The 15,329-nt window shown below is 56.3% G+C and overlaps 1 protein-coding gene across 2 annotated transcripts in view; it reads left to right on the forward strand.

Annotated features, from left to right (window-relative positions):
* ARHGAP44 (Rho GTPase activating protein 44) overlaps positions 1 to 15,329 on the forward strand; it is a 28,543-nt gene that overhangs the window by 11,158 nt on the left and 2,056 nt on the right. The window contains exons 2-18 of one of the 2 annotated variants that reach the window (XM_050319092.1): positions 761 to 800; positions 2,666 to 2,770; positions 2,849 to 2,925; positions 3,608 to 3,719; positions 4,469 to 4,545; positions 5,219 to 5,336; positions 7,405 to 7,473; positions 7,556 to 7,637; positions 8,763 to 8,890; positions 9,027 to 9,138; positions 9,790 to 9,871; positions 10,199 to 10,279; positions 10,367 to 10,480; positions 10,617 to 10,708; positions 10,950 to 11,130; positions 11,783 to 11,800; positions 12,067 to 12,288. In XM_050319092.1, the coding sequence (XP_050175049.1) occupies positions 761 to 800; positions 2,666 to 2,770; positions 2,849 to 2,925; positions 3,608 to 3,719; positions 4,469 to 4,545; positions 5,219 to 5,336; positions 7,405 to 7,473; positions 7,556 to 7,637; positions 8,763 to 8,890; positions 9,027 to 9,138; positions 9,790 to 9,871; positions 10,199 to 10,279; positions 10,367 to 10,480; positions 10,617 to 10,708; positions 10,950 to 11,130; positions 11,783 to 11,800; positions 12,067 to 12,288 (1,710 nt within the window). Of the gene's footprint in view, positions 1 to 760; positions 801 to 2,665; positions 2,771 to 2,848; positions 2,926 to 3,607; positions 3,720 to 4,468; positions 4,546 to 5,218; positions 5,337 to 7,404; positions 7,474 to 7,555; positions 7,638 to 8,762; positions 8,891 to 9,026; positions 9,139 to 9,789; positions 9,872 to 10,198; positions 10,280 to 10,366; positions 10,481 to 10,616; positions 10,709 to 10,949; positions 11,131 to 11,782; positions 11,801 to 12,066; positions 12,463 to 15,329 lie in introns of those variants that run through there. The other variant, XM_050319093.1, reaches the window with a different exon arrangement.

Consider the following 15,329-nt stretch of genomic DNA (forward strand, 5'->3'; position numbering starts at 1 on the left):
ATGATACCCCGACGTTGTTAAAAACCCTGGGAAAATGAATTAGTGATCCCGAGTGTGCTGGTTTAAATGAGCTGGAGCAGACGTGGTGCGGGGCAGCCGCGGGCTCTGCGGGCAGGATGCTGCAGGTGCAGCGAGGCCGAGCATGGCGGGTTTGTGTCTCCTTCTGCACCCCCAGCGCTCCTCACTAGCAAAGACAGCGGATGACATGGGCTCTGGAGCGGTAAATCCATCCCCAGTGAGTGGCAGGAAGGGTTCTGGTGAGGCCCCAGGCAGCAGCTGCCACCTCAGATCCAGTGGCTGTGTCCGAGGAGGCTCAGCCGTGTGGACGGGCTGTGTCCTTGAAATCCTCACTGCTGGGGGTGTGCAGAGCCCAGGGAGCTGCTTTCCTGTGTCCACACACCACCTCCCTCTGCAGCACTGCCCACTTCCTGCTGGGAGTTCAGCACCCCTGTTTTGCTGGGGATGATGGAAAAATAAGAGGGAGATCAGCAGTGAACCCTAAACTGGTGTGATGCACGAAGAGTTCCTTTCCCACCCAAAACATTCTGGGATTCTGTGATTTACACTTTCTGAAAGGCTTTGGACGTGGTTCCTTTGCTTCTTTAGGAGATGAGACGGTGGCTGATGAGAGCAGAGATCCTTAAATCAGCACCTGCATCCCAATGGAAAAGCACATTCCGGGTGTACCTGGTGTGCAGCCAGGCGCTGCCACGCTTGCCAGAGCCCTCACCAAGGCTTTATCTTCTTTCTTGTCTTGCAGAGCCGAGAAGACTGAAGTGTTGAGCGAAGATCTCCTGCAGGTGAGGTCCTCTGTGAGCTCTGACCCTCTCCCAGGTGTCCATGGGTGCCTGGGCACTCACCTCTGGGTGCTGGCTGGGGTCAGCAGCTCCATGTCGGTCGGTGCTGCAGCGTCCCACAGGAATGAGACGGGCTGGGAGGAGGAGGGGGGGCTGGGAGCGTGGGAAGCAGCAGTGTCTCCCTCCCACGTGCCTCCTGGCCCTTTCCCAGCCTGGTTTCCAGGTCAGCTGGAATCGGATCCAGTCTTGTCTCTGCCAGGATGGCAACCTGATCCAGCCAGCCAGATTGTGGGCGCCTGTTCTCCATATCCTGCCCCAGGGAAGGGACATGTGACAGCAGGGGATGGTTCCCAAAGCTGATGGGTTGGGTGATTTCAGCCAAACAGCTTGAGCCAAAAGCCTCTGATGGTGCCCTGGATTAGCAGCTGTGATGCCCATGGGGGTCATGTCTCCTGGATCCCTGCACACCCCAGGAGGGAAAGTGCCAGCGAAGCGATGTGAATTCACAAATCCATCACCAAATTCATGGATTCATAGAGTGGTTTGGTTTGGGACCTTAAAGTTCATCTTATTCCACCTCTCTGCCATGGGCAGGGACACCATCCACTAGCCCAGGTGGCTTCAAGCCCTGTCCAACCTGGCCTTGGACACTGCCAGGGATAGGGCAGCCACAGCTTCTCTGGGCAACCTGTGCCAGGGCCTCCTCACCCTCACAGGGAGGAGTTTCTTGCTAATATCCCATCTAACCCTGCCCTCTGGCAGTGGGAAACCATTCCTCCTTTTCCTGTCACTCCAGGCCCTCGTCCAAAGTCCCTCTCCAGCTCTCTTGGAGCTCCTTTAGGCACTGGAAGGAGCTCTAAGGTCTCCTTGGAACCTTCTCTTCTCCAGGCCTTGGAGCATCTCTGGCTCCAACAGTGTCACACGGGGGATGATTTTTGCATCTTTTTGGTGATAATTCAGTGGGGAGGGTGGTCGGTGCCACCTTGTCCAGGTGTCTCCCAAAGGACCAGTGTTGTTTGCAGGGGTCTTTATTTAATTAACTCCAGTTTGGCTTGTGTAGATGGGTACACACCCACATGACCATCATATCCCTTCTTTCCAACATATACACACAAACGTGTGTGTGTATATCTCTAATATATATAATTTTTATATATATTATATATATACATGTCCATGTATATATGTTGAAAGGAACATGTATGTGCTGCAAAGAGGACAGAGACTGCTCCACCTCAGCCAGATATCCTGAAGAATCTATTATTTTTAAAATAGATGTAACATTTTAAATATTACTACATATAGTATATATTATTAGTAAGATATATTAATACAGTGATGCAAAACAGCTCATCCAGCTCATCCTGCCAGGCTCCTGTGAGGTGCCTCCTGCCTCAAGGACTTGCTGCAGACTCAGGCAGGGAGTATTTCTTTTCTTCCCCCTGGATCATTTCCTGAGATTTTGAACTTTAGACCCTCTTTCTCTTTTTCCACATTATATCCCCAAATTTTGAGCTTTCCATGTTTTCCCTCCATCTCTCAGCTTTGCTTTTCAGCAGATCTTGATTGCTTGCATTTAACGGCTCATCATGCTGATTTTTTGGGCTGAATTGCTTGATTTGATCAATCCAGAGGCACATAAGGTGATTGTCAGTGATTGGCGAGTTTGTGGCAGGCCTTGGCAGGGGATGGATGCTGCCAGATCCAGGGTCAGATGGGGCACCTCTGCTCTGGGATGGCTTTGGTCTCTGCTGTTGCACCCCAGAGAGCAACAACTCAAACCACCGTGATGGAAAAGCCCGGAGTCCCCCGCGTCCCTGCCCGGGACAGGCGGGATTCCCGGGGGATGGACACCGGTGCCTCTGCAGGTGGAGAAGCGCCTGGAGCTGGTGAAGCAGGTGTCCCACAGCACCCACAAGAAGCTGACAGCATGTCTGCAGGGCCAGCAGGGCGTGGACGCCGACAAGCGCTCGGTGAGGGCTCTGGGGGCTCCGGGGGCTCGGGGGGTTCCGGGGGGTTCCAGAGTGGGAACACAGCCCCTCTCTTTGCAGAAGAAGCTGCCGCTGACAACGCTGGCCCAGTGCTTGATGGAGGGATCAGCTGTGCTGGGAGATGACTCCCTGCTGGGGTAAGGGGGGCCTGGGGCTGCCCCAGAGCTCTGACACTGCTATGGGGGTGCTGGGATGCCACTGCCAGGAGTGGCTGCCGTTCCCCATCTGTGGTTCTGGATAACAGGGAGGGTTTCCCAGCAGGATGGGAGGGCTGTGGTGTTCCTGTGAGCTCCTTAGTGCAGGGGTTTCCTTTTGTCTTCTGCTTGTCATGAGCTGGAGTCCTTTGGCCATGCAGTGTATGATCTAAACTATGTGTGTATATATATATATCTTAAGTAACTTAATATATCCATAACTTAAGAAACTGTACATATATGCTTATAAATCTTAACAGAGTCCTTTGGTCATGCAGCATACAATGTAAACTATGTGTGGATATATATCTTAAGTATCTTAATGTATCTATAACTTAAGAAACTGTGTATCTATATGTATATAAATCTTAACCAAGTCCATGCAATTCCAGATGGTAACTGGTACAAGATTTATGGAATGGGGAATGAGATTTCCTGACACCCACAGTGCCCATGGTCCCCCTTTATCCAGCCCTCCACCAAGGACAGGCTGCCCCTCACCAATCCAAGACCCCCAGGGGTGCTGGGTGCCCTTTGCCCACCCCTGTGGGGTGCAGGACAGGCACCCCCTGCCCCCCAGTGCTGCTGTGCCCAGCTGTGCCCAGCTGTGCCCGTGTCCCTGCAGGAAGATGCTGCGGCTGTGCGGTGAGGCCGAGGACAAGCTGGCACAGGAGCTCATCCACTTCGAGCTGCAGGTGGAGAGGGACGTCATCGAGCCCCTCTTCGTGCTGGCTGAGGTGAGCAGTGTGGGGGTGTCACGGGCTGGGGGTGTCCCCGTGCTGGGGACTCACAGCTGAGTGGGGAAAGCATCACTTGGGCAGCTTGTTCAGTTCCTGCAGCTGGGCTGGTGCTGGAGCGTGTCCTGCTGGGCTCCTTCGCCTGCTCCCACTGCTCTTCCTCCTTTCTGCCTTTCCCAAGGCAGGGGGTTAACACTGTCACTTCAAACCCGTTTTTCCAAGCTCCAAACACTCATTGGTGTTGTGGTTTTTTCCCCTCTCCTTTTCCGCCCTGCTGCCAGTTTTGTTTTTCAGTTTTACCAAATGCTTTTTTTCCCCTGGTCTTACACTCAGAAAAACATCCTGGGCTTGGTTCTGATTTTGTCTTCCCCAGCAGAAGCAAGAACTTTGTGGCACTACTGGTGTCCAGGGCTTTCAGCTGTTACCAAATCCTTTGGGAAGTGGTGGCCATACATGGGGGGCTTTGCACTGCCATCCCCAAAAGCCCTTTTCCTTCCTCCTCCAGCTGCCCAGGGCAGGAAGCTTTGATCCCCCAAGGATGCTCCTCTTGGGTTCTGCAGTTGGGGCTGTCAAGGTGTGGCACAGTCCAGGTGGGGACACAGAGGAAGGATGAGCTGTGCCATCTCCCTGATGATGATGATAAAATAAGGAGCTGCATCCTTATCTTGCCCCAGCCCAAACCCCCAGTGTGTGTGACCCATCCCTGGACACCTCTCCAGGGATATTTATCTCCTCCCATTCCCATGCAGGTGGAAATCCCGAATATCCAAAAGCAGAGGAAGCACTTGGCAAAGCTCGTGCTGGACATGGACTCCTCTAGGACAAGGTAGGAAGTGGCTTCAAATGCTTTATGAAAAATAAGAATTCCCAAGGGATGATTAGCTCCAGGGAGACTGGACTCCTGGCACTGCAGTTCCCTCGGGTCACTAAGTCTCTGCTGTGTCACTGTGTGCCTTGAAGTCAAGCTCTGCAGTGAGCCACAATTTCTGCTCCTGTCTGCAGAATCCATGGATTCCTTTTCCTTTTCCTTGCCTACCCTCTGCAGCAAAACAGTATGTTTTTTTTCTGGCAGAAATCTGTATTTTGTTTCCTCTTTTCCCTATCTTGGTGAGTTCTGATGTGCTGGCAAAGAGCTGGGTGTTCCTGCTTGCCCTGTGGCACTGCTGAGTTGTGCAAGCCCCCACTTCACAGCAAACCTGGGGAGAGGTTTGACAGGTGTCCCTTCACCTGTCCCCACACCTGAATGAGGCTCATTATCCTGCTGAAAATAATTACTTCATTAGAGCCCAGAATGAACAGCTGGGGATGGGAATGGTTGGGGTTGGGAGTGGGTGCTGCATCCCGGCTGGACTGGAATAATTTCCGTGGTGCTCAGCCCTGGGGACCATGGTGGGCCTGGCTGAGGGGGGTCCTGGGCTGCCCTCCAAGTCTACTGGGATGTGCTCACCAGTCCCTGCTGGTCCCTGTCCCTCCCTGTGACAGCTCTGCCCTCTCCACAGGTGGCAGCAGTCCGTGAAGTCCTCGGGCCTGGCCAGCAACCTGCAACCCTCGGGCGCCAAAGCCGACGCTCTCAGGGAGGAGATGGAGGAGGCAGCCAACAGAGTGGAGATCTGCAGGGTACCCAGGGCTCCTGGGGGACCACTCCTTGCTGGGGGGAATGGCCTTGGTGTCCCAGACACTGTGGAAAACCTGCAGCCTCTCCTCTTACCCTGCTCTTCATCTTTCTTACCCCACTGCCTGTGCTAAACCCTTCTTTGGCTGGTCCCCATCCCCAAACACAGCTCAGTGGCAGTGGGTGATGCTCACTGGCCAAGCAGGGCATCCACAGTTCCACTTTCCCCATCCTCCTTATCCCACTGGAGCTGGAGAGCACCCCATTCCCAGGGGACCCATCCTGGCAGGAGCCAGTGAGCTCAGCACTGAGCTCACCCAGCCCTGGCACAGAGACCTGCTGTTAGAGACATTTCTCTTCCTTCTCTATGCTGGATTTATTTCCCATCATTTTCAAGCACTAAGAGGGACTTGAACCCTTCTGTGGATTAAGGGAGACTCAGATCCCCCTTCTATGTGCACCTCATGGGGGTCTCAGACCTCCCTGCACCTTGCACTGCTCAGACTGTGCACTATAAACAAGCTGCAAGGCTTCCCAACACTAAGAGGGTATCAAGTCCACAGTATCTTCACCAAATCTGCTCAGTGAATTTTATCACTCACCCTTGAGTGCCTCCCACTCTGTAGGTGCCAGGTGAGCTCACCCACTGCTGGCCAGTTGGATGTTTGGTGGCAGGAGGATCTGAAGGTGCTGGCCTGGGATTCCACCTGAGTCACCAAATTTCTCTCCTTTAGATTTCCCACAGAACAGTCTCAGACATTCAGTTCCAGGAAAAAATAATTTAATAATTGTGTGGTACAGCAGTGGGAACAACTCCATCTGGTGGAGCTGTCCAGGGACCCTGAACGAAGAAAACCTGGGTCTTTTTATACCCATTCAGTTGATGTCCCCATTCTTGCTGTGCTCACACCTCTTGGTCCTCTGGTGATTTTGGGTCTGGGGTCCTCTAACACCTCATTGGATTCTCTCTCCATGTCCACACAGACAGGACAATAGCTGTTCTTACCTTCTGTCTGGTGTAGCTCAGTAACAAGCTTGATTTATGTTTACCCTCCACCTTATCTCTGCCAACGTCTCATCCCTTTTGTGTTGCCTGTTCTTGAAGGTCTTTTCCCTTGAGTCCTCTTATCTGGTGGCATGAGTGGATCCAGTCTCCATTTCCTTCCCTGCTCACACTAAATTTTGGGCAGGGCCCACTGTGATGCAAATGTAATCACACAATTAATTTCTAATATTCTGTAAGTAAATTTAATTGAATCCCCAACAACTGCAGGAAGTGCTGGCATGTGCCAAGCCCATGTCACCCCCTGCCATCCCACAGGGCCATGACCTCCCCAGCTGGTTATGCTGCGTGGGAGAAGAGTCCAAGCCAGGGGGGGACACTGCAGCCAGCACCTTTGTCGTGGACTGTGGGATTCAGTGATAAAAACCCACTGGAAGTTTTGTGTGACTTTGAATTCTCCTGGGGCAGAAAACACCAAGGGCTGGGCAAACCTGGTGCTGTGGCATTGGGCAGGTTGGGAGCAGGAGATGGAGCTGTGTGAGTGTCTCAAATCCTGGCTCTGTCCTCCAGGGGCACAAACAGAACCCACATCCTTTGAAATACAAACTCAGGCTGTGTCTCCCCATCTTGGGGCATCTCAGCCCCACATACCCAGCAACTTCCAAGCAAACAAGTGCATGGGAACTGCCCCTGATATGTTCACTCTGCTGGTGCTGGATGTTGCAGCTGGAATGTATTTTAAAGGCTGGATGGTTTTCCTCTGGTTAAAATATCCCAGGGGATTCTTGGAAATGAGTAATCTGGGAAGTGGCAAAGTCTTTGTTTTGCGAGCGTGACATTTCCACGGTGCTGGAAAACTGTGGGCTCTGGAAGGAGGTGCTGGGGGGTGAGGTGGGAGGTGTCTGCGTGTTGGCAGAGAGCAAATCCCCGTGGGGCTGCCATACACTCAACATCCCAAGCACACCTCGAGTGGGGGCTGCACTGTGCCACGCTGTGCCACTCCTGGCGTGACCAAGCTGGTCCCTCCTGGTGACCCCCTGTGACAGTGACTGACCCTCTGCTCTCCGCAGGACCAGCTCTCGGCCGACATGTACAATTTTGTGGCCAAAGAAGTAGACTATGCAAACTATTTCCAAACTGTAAGTGCCTCCCGTTCCCCCCGGGGCTCCCCCCGTCCCTGTCCCCGGCCGTGGGGGTGACGCTGGCTCTGTGTCCCCGCAGCTCATCGAGGTGCAGGCCGAGTACCATCGCAAGTCCTTGGCGCTCCTGCAGAACGTGCTGCCCCAGATCAAAGCCCAGCAGGGTGAGTGCCCACGGGGTCTGTCCTGGTCCTGTGTGTGTGACACCGAGGCCCCGGTGTCAGGCCAGCACCAGAGCTGGCTCTGGGGTGACCCCGCAGTGTTGTGGCTGAGCATCTTCCCTTTGCTTGTCCTGTCTGCATCCCACCTGCTGTGGTGATGGAGAGGGCATCCCATCCCTACCCCACTGGGCTGTGGGATGCAGGATCCAGCCAGCTTCATGGAAAGGGAGAACCTGCCTGATTGTGGCACAGGTTGCCCAGAGAAGCTGTGGCTGCCCCATCCCTGGAAGTGTCCAAGGCCAGGTTGGACGGGGCTTGGAGCAACCTGAGCTAGTGGAAGGTGTCCCTGTGCATGGCAGGAAGATGAACTAGATGGTCTTTTAAGTTCCTTCTGACCCAAACCATAATTTTATGATCCTGGCAATGAATCCTGTCCACTTTAAGGTGGGTTTTTTCTCTGTTAACCATACCTTCTCCCCTCTCAAAGTGAGGAACTGTGGAGAACACCTTGGAAAAATCAAAGCAATCTTGGCAGACCTGCAAAAACTGATTTATCAGCCAGCAGCAGGGAGCTGTAATCAGATAAACTCCATAGTTACAGGTTTGATGTTGAATGCCACCACCTGCCCTAATGCCAGCCCCAATGCTGAGGGGTGTCCCTCTGTGGTGTGCAGCCTCTGTAGGCACTGGCTGGGAGCCTGAGGTTGAGGTGAGACCCATATGATGGCCCCAGGAGCATCTCCTTCATGAGACAGAGCTCAGGATCCTGCCATCACTGCAATGGGGCAGGGAAGGATTAATTTGGTTTTTTTCTCTCATTGCCACAAAATATTCCTGCCTCTGACTGTGATGGAAGAAGGCAGAAATATTGCAAAGGTTTGCCTGTCATTGCCTGCCCTGGAAAACGTTATCCAGCCCCTTTGAAATGTCCCATATGATGACTGGAAAACAGTTTGTTTGGATTTTCTGTTTAAAGAGCACTTCCTGGGCCGCCCAGGACAGAGGGTCGGGGTCCTGTTGTTTTGCCATCACCCAAACGGAATATTTTGCTACCAAGAGCCTTTCAGGGAGGGGATGCTGAATCCAGCACCATCCTCCTCATCCTGTCACCCCCTTTGCCTGTCACAGAGGCGTGGATGGAGAAGCCCTCCTTTGGGAAGCCCTTGGAGGAGCACCTGGCCGTCAGCGGGCGGGAGATCGCCTTCCCCGTGGAGGCGTGTGTGACCATGCTGCTGGAGTGTGGGATGCAGGAGGAGGTGGGTCCCACGCCCAAGCACCCTTGGTGGGCCTGATGGAAGGGGCCGTGGGTGCCTCTGGGGCAGGGATGAGGAACTGGGGGGGCTCTGGGGACACCACCAGCTTGTCCTACGCTCTCCCATGTCCTCTGCCAAGGGTCTGTTCCGAGTGGCTCCCTCGGCCTCCAAGCTGAAGAAGCTGAAGGCAGCCCTGGACTGCTGCGTGGTGGACGTGCAGGAGTACTCAGCTGACCCTCATGCCATCGCAGGTGGGGGCTCCTCGGGGCAGGGGGGCTGCTGGGGTGGGGGGTGGCCCATCCAGGCCCCCACGGTGGGCACCCAGAGGGTGGATCAGTGGCACGAGGTGTAGTTGGATACCAGTAACCAGTGGTGTGGTCCAGGGGTTGAGACTGGGTCTGGTTTTGTTTAACGCCATTAATTAAAGACCTGGCCGATGGGGCAGGGTGCACCAGCAGTGAGCTGGCAGATGGCACAACCTGGGGCTGCCCCAGAGCCCTGCTGCCATCCAGAGGGACCTGGACAGGCTGGAGATGGGCAGAGGGGGCCTGGAGCTCCAGCAGGCACAGGGTTGAACCCTGGTTTCCCACTGGGAACCTGTTCCCAGCACGAGGAGCTGTGAATGTCCTAAGCAAAGACAAATGAGAGAGAGCTGGGAGAATGCCTGGTGGAGGGAATTAAGGAGGTGCTGGGAGGCACTAGTGGGGGTGGCAAGGTGGGTGCTGGAGGTCAGGGGGTGCTACAGGCTCCATCAAGCCGGGGAGACTAGCGAGTGCTCTGGGCTGTGGTGGGTGGGAAGGCTGGGAGGGGTGGGAGTCAAAATGCCCAGGAGCGAAATCACTTGGTGCCCAACAGCCAGTGCCACCCGCAGTGCCAATGCCTGTGTCCCCTGTGTGCCACAGGAGCCCTCAAGTCCTACCTGCGAGAGCTGCCGGAGCCCCTCATGACGTTTGAGCTGTATGAGGAGTGGATCCAGGCCTCCAAGTGAGTCTGGGGTGTCTCCCCCGTTCCTCTGTGACACAGGTGGTGGCACAGGTAGTTTGGGGGCTGTGAGTCATTTCTGACACGGCTCACAACATTTGGGATGTTTCCCTTGGGGTCTGAGAGCCAGGAGGTGGGGAGAGGCCCAGCATCCAACCTCCACTGAAAAGGTTTCCTCCTCCTTTTTGCCAGGTTTTGGGGATTAATTTACTTATATAGGGTTAGCAGCAACCTGAGGGTTTCTCAGGGTCCCCTGAGCAGGGATGGAGGGGTCTAAAGCCCAGGAGTGGGGTGGGGATGGGGATAACACTCTCTCCCACCTCCTCACAGCATCCCAGAGCAGGAGAAGCGGCTCCAGGCTCTCTGGAACGCCTGTGAGAAGCTGCCCAAAGCCAACTACAACAACATCAGGTGAGCCTGGGGCCAGCAGGACACAGGGAGAGGACAGAGAGGGTGTGATCAGTAAATACACGGTCATGCTTTGGATCTGCCCTCCAGGTATGTGATTAAATTCCTGGCCAAGCTGACTGAGTACCAGGACATGAACAAAATGACACCGAGCAACGTGGCCATCGTGCTGGGGCCCAACCTCCTGTGGCCACAGGCAGAAGGGTGAGGAGTTGGACAGAGGGATGCTTGGGAAGGGGCTGAGGGGAAAACTGGGGGTCAAATCCCACTGGAAATAAGGCTGGACTGCGCTGGGGTTGCTGAGGGGCTGAGGTTGCTGTCCTGCCCCACCACCTTGCAGGAACATGACGGAGATGATGACGACCGTGTCGCTGCAGATCGTGGGCATCATCGAGCCGCTCATCCAGCACGCCGACTGGTTCTTCCCAGGAGGTAGGCTGTGGCTCTGGGGACAGGATGGGCTCTGTAGGACCTCCTGGCTCTCCCTAGGGAGCTCCCAGATGTATTTTTGCCAGCCCTCTCTGCCTGCCTTGGCCTAGGGCAGGGGCAGGGCAGGGATCTGGCAAGACTCACAGCAGCGAGCCCAACCCAAGAGCCCCCTGGGTGCTTCTGCGGAGCCAATACCCCCTCACTGAGGATTCTTATCCCTCCCTGCTCCTTTCCCACCCCCCAGACATTGAGTTCAACGTGACAGGCAACTATGGCAGCCCCATGCACGTCAACCACAACGCCAACTACAGCTCCATGCCCTCTCCGGACATGGACCACGCCGACCGCCGGCAGCACGACCAGGCGCGGCGGCCCCTCAGCGTGGCCACGGACAACATGATGCTGGAGTTCTACAAGAAGGATGGGTAGGGTCTCTGAAGGGCCAGGGTTTGGGGAGAGGGAGGTGGTGGCTTTGCCAGTGTCCCTGAGATAGGAGCAGCATCCTGGGGGGCACCTGGAGAAGGTGTTCAGCATCCCTGGCTTTGCCACAACTGCGAGATGGGGTGACATGGAGCTGGTGGAGGTTGGGTGGTCCTGGGGTGGGAGAACCCCCTGTTGTCCATACCAGCCTCTGGACGATGCTCAGGTGAGCCCAGGGCTTGGCTCCCACCCCCAGCCCACTGCAGATGGGAGTGGGGTGGCCCGTGGTGTGACACCAAGGCTGTGCTGTGCTGCAGACAGGTGCCCTGGTCTCCCCAAGGTCTGCAGGCTTTGCTCCAGGGGAGAGCTCCCCATTCCCAGCCTGTGCATGTCCCACCCATGCTACCTCCCAGGGACTGCAAATAGCCAGATCAATTCCAGAAAACACCCCAGGGCTCTCCTCATCACAAAAAAAAAGTCCCCATTTCCAGAAAATGTCCCAATCTGTCCCTCCCACTGGCATAGCCTGGTCCCTGCTGTGCAGTCTCTCTAAGCCCCTGGGCCTCACAGCTCCTTTGCCCAGCATTGGGCTCTCGCTGCACTGCCCAGTGTCAGGGGATTTATCACACTAATAATTGTGTGTTTCTGCCCATGCAGCCTTAGGAAAATCCAAAGGTACTGTATCCTCTGCAGTGGTTCTGGGAAGCTGCTGGGATGCTGGGAGGGTGCTGGGTGGGTGCTGGGACAACGCTGCTGGGGGAAGGGAGAGGTGGCTGCTGGGAGACACAGGCACGTCCCACCCTGCCCTGGGTTCATTCCCAGCAGTTTCCCAATGGAGGAGGCGTTTTTAGGAGCCAGGCACCTCGCAGGAGCCGCGACGCGGTGCTGGCGGTGCCCTCCCGCCGGGCGGGTGCCGAGCCCCTGTCTCTGTGTGCCCCCAGCATGGGCGTCCGGGTGATGGACACCTCGTGGGTGGCTCGCCGAGGCACCTCCGCGGGTCGCAAGGCATCCTCCGCCCCTCCGTCCGCCCAGCCCCCCGCGCCGCCCGCCGAGCTGCCCCCCACGCCCCACTCGCCCATTCCCGAGCAATCGCCGGAGATTTCAGCCGCGCCTTCCCCGCCTCCCACCAGCTTCGGCTTCCCGCCGGGAACCGAGCGGACAAGGTAAGGCCACCGGCGCCCCGTGTCCCCAACCGGGGCACCCTCCCCGTGTGTCAGTCCGGCAATAAAACAACCCCACTGCGCGGGAGAGATGTTCGGCATTCCTGGGAGCGGAGCAGCATCCTGGAGGCAGTGGGTGGAATGATGCTCAGCATCCCTGGGAGAGGAGCAGCATCCCAGGAGCAGCAAGAGGGGATGCTCAGCATCCCTGGGAGAGGAGCAGCATCCCAGGAGCAGCAAGAGGGGATGCTCAGCATCCCTGGGAGAGGAGCAGCATCCTGAGGGCAGCAGGAGAGGATGTTCAGCATCCCTGCAGCCACCGCCACATCCCCGTCTTGCCATTCCCATGGGAACTATGCTGCCTTCAGGGATTTTTCCCAGTGTCCCTTGCCTGGGTGTAGCAGAATTTGGGTTGAAGGTGCCAGGAAGATGCAGGGAAAAGCCACAGGGAGCCAAGAGACCCCCGAGCCCTTTGGCTGCCGAGGGTCTGCCTCCGACTTTAATTTGCACAAGTCAGATGGGAGAAAGCTCCTAAATCTCACTTTTTTTGCCCCCAAAATGGGAGCAGAGCTGGACTCTGCCCTGGAGTGCACACATTGGGTGGGGAGGAACAGCCCCGGGTGGGATGTGCCATGGGACGAGCAGAGGGATTCGGCACCGCAAGGGCTCCCCTGCCGCTCCCCCGCCCTCCCCGCCAGCGCTTCTGCTCTTTTATTATTTCTTCCTCCCTTTTCTATTCTTTTTTTGCTGTTTTTTATGGTGCTTCTGTACATTTGCAGCAGGGCTGACCTGGCATCTGCCTGGCGCAGTGGCGGCCCCAGCGCCCCCCGCCCCGGGGACGAGCGGGACCCCCCGTGCCCCGGCCCCTGGTCCCGTCCCCCTCCCTGGGCACAGCCCCTCTGGCCGGGCTGCAGCCGCAGCCTCCCCGCTCCCCGCGCCCCCTCCTCGCTGCTCACCCCCCATCCCTGCTCCCTGCACTACCCCCCGTTGTCCCCGTGGCACTGTCCCTCCCTGTCCCCGTGGCTCTGCCCCCCCGGCGGGGTCCCCCCGCGCCCCCCTGCCCCGGGGCAGCCGCCCGCCCGCCCGCGCCGCAGGACTCGGCCCCCCGAGGTAACCGCGGGGACACCGACGGGGGGCGGGGGGTGTCACCTCTGTCCGGGGGGACCCTCGGTCATGGGGGGGGTGGCCACAAGCAACTGGGGCTGAGAACGACCCTGGGGGGCAGCGGGAGGGGGGCACTGGGTGCTGGGTGCGGGAAGGACCTCACGGCTCTCCCTCTTCTTTCTTCTGCTATTTGTTTTAAATTTTCTTTTTTCTTTCCTGTTGTTGTGACTAATTTTTCGCGTTTGCATTTTATTTATTTTTTAATTTATTTTTATTTTATAATTTTTAAAATTAATTTTATTTTTCAATTTAATTTCTCATTATATTTGAGTTTTACTTTTTGATTCTTTAATTTTTATTATATCTTTTATTTTTATTCTTTTACTTTTGATTCTTTGAATTTTTAATTTTTACATTATGCGTTTTATTTCTCTTTCGATTTATTTTCCTTTTATTTCATTTTTAATTTAATTTTTACTTTTTATTATTCTCCTTTTTTATGTTTTATTCCTTGCTTTTCCTTTCCCTTTTGATTTTCTCCTTTCTCTTTTCTCCTTTCTCCTTTCTTCTCCTTTCTTCTCCTTTCTTCTCCTTTCTTCTCCTTTCTTCTCCTTTCTTCTCCTTTCTTCTCCCTTCCCCTCCCCTCCCCTCCCCTCCCCTCTCCTCTCCCTTTTTTTCCTTTTCTTTTTCTTTTGCTCCTTCTTTTTATCCTTTCTCTTCTTCTTTACCTTTTTCTTTTCCATTTTCTTCTTTTCCTTTTTTCTCTTTCCTTTTCTTCTCTTCTTTCTCCTCTCTTTCCTCTCTTTCTCTCTTTCTCTCTCCTCTTCCTCCTCCTCTTCCTCTTTCTCTCTCTCCTCCTTTCCATATCTTTTTCTTGTTCCTTTTCCTTTTTTTCCTTTCCTTTCCCTCTCTCTCCCTCGTTTGTCCCCCGTCCCCCGCCCCCAGCACTTTCAAGCCCCGGAGCTCTCCCCGGGGCCGCCGCCGCCCCCGCCCCCGCCCTGCCGGCCGAGCACAGCCCGCACACCCTGCGCAAAGGTAGGAGCGGGCCAGGGGCTCCGGGGTTCCTGCTCTGTGCGACCCCCTCACCCTGACCCCTTCCCGTGTCTCTGTCCCGCAGTGGCCAAGAAGTTGGCGCCCATCCTCCCCTCGGGCGGCCGCGGGGGAGCCGGGCGGGGGCAGCCCTCCCCGCCAGCCTGTCCCCCGACTCCCCCAGCACCCCTCCCCGTACGGCCCCCGGGCCCCCTGCCCGAGCCCCGGGCAGCCCCCGCCGCCGCCGCCCCCTGCTCCTGCCGTCCCCCGCCGCCGCCGCCGCCCCCGGGCCCGCCCGACTCCCAAACCGCGGCCGCGCCCCACGCTGCTCCCCGCCGCCGCAGCTCCCCGGCCACCCCCGGTGCTCCCAGCCCCCGGAGCTGCCCTGCCTGGACGCCGCGGGCCCCGGGGACGGCGCGCTCACAGGTAACCCCGGCGGGGGCACACGGGGGCGGTGGGGAGGCTCTGGGGAGGGTGGCAGGGTGTCCCCTTCCCCCGGAGGGTGGCAGTGTCCCTGGCAAGGCAGGACTGTGCCCTGGCAGGACGTGATGTCCGCAGGAAGGTGGCAGTGTCCCCCAGGAGGGTGACAATGTCCCTGGAAAGCTGGAACTGGCCCTGGAAAGGCAAAACTGTGCCCTGGAAAGTGGCAATGCCCCCAGGAGGGTGGTAGCATCCTCAGAAAGGTGGTGGTATTCCCATAAAGGTGGCAATGTCCTCGGGGAGGCGGCAGGTGTCCTCAGGAAGGTGGCAACATCCCTGGAAAGGTGGAACTGGCCCTGGAAAGGGCATAAGTGTGCCTTTGAAGGTGGGGGTATCCCCAGGAAGGTGGCAGTTGTGGCAGTGTCCTCCAGGAGCATGGCAATGTCCCTGGAAAAGTAGAACTGTGCCCCGGGAAGGTGACGATGTCCTCA

Source organism: Myiozetetes cayanensis, unplaced genomic scaffold (genome assembly GCF_022539395.1).
Source record: "Myiozetetes cayanensis isolate MyiCay16 unplaced genomic scaffold, myiCay2020 scf22, whole genome shotgun sequence".
NCBI classification, from domain to species: Eukaryota; Metazoa; Chordata; class Aves; order Passeriformes; family Tyrannidae; genus Myiozetetes; species Myiozetetes cayanensis.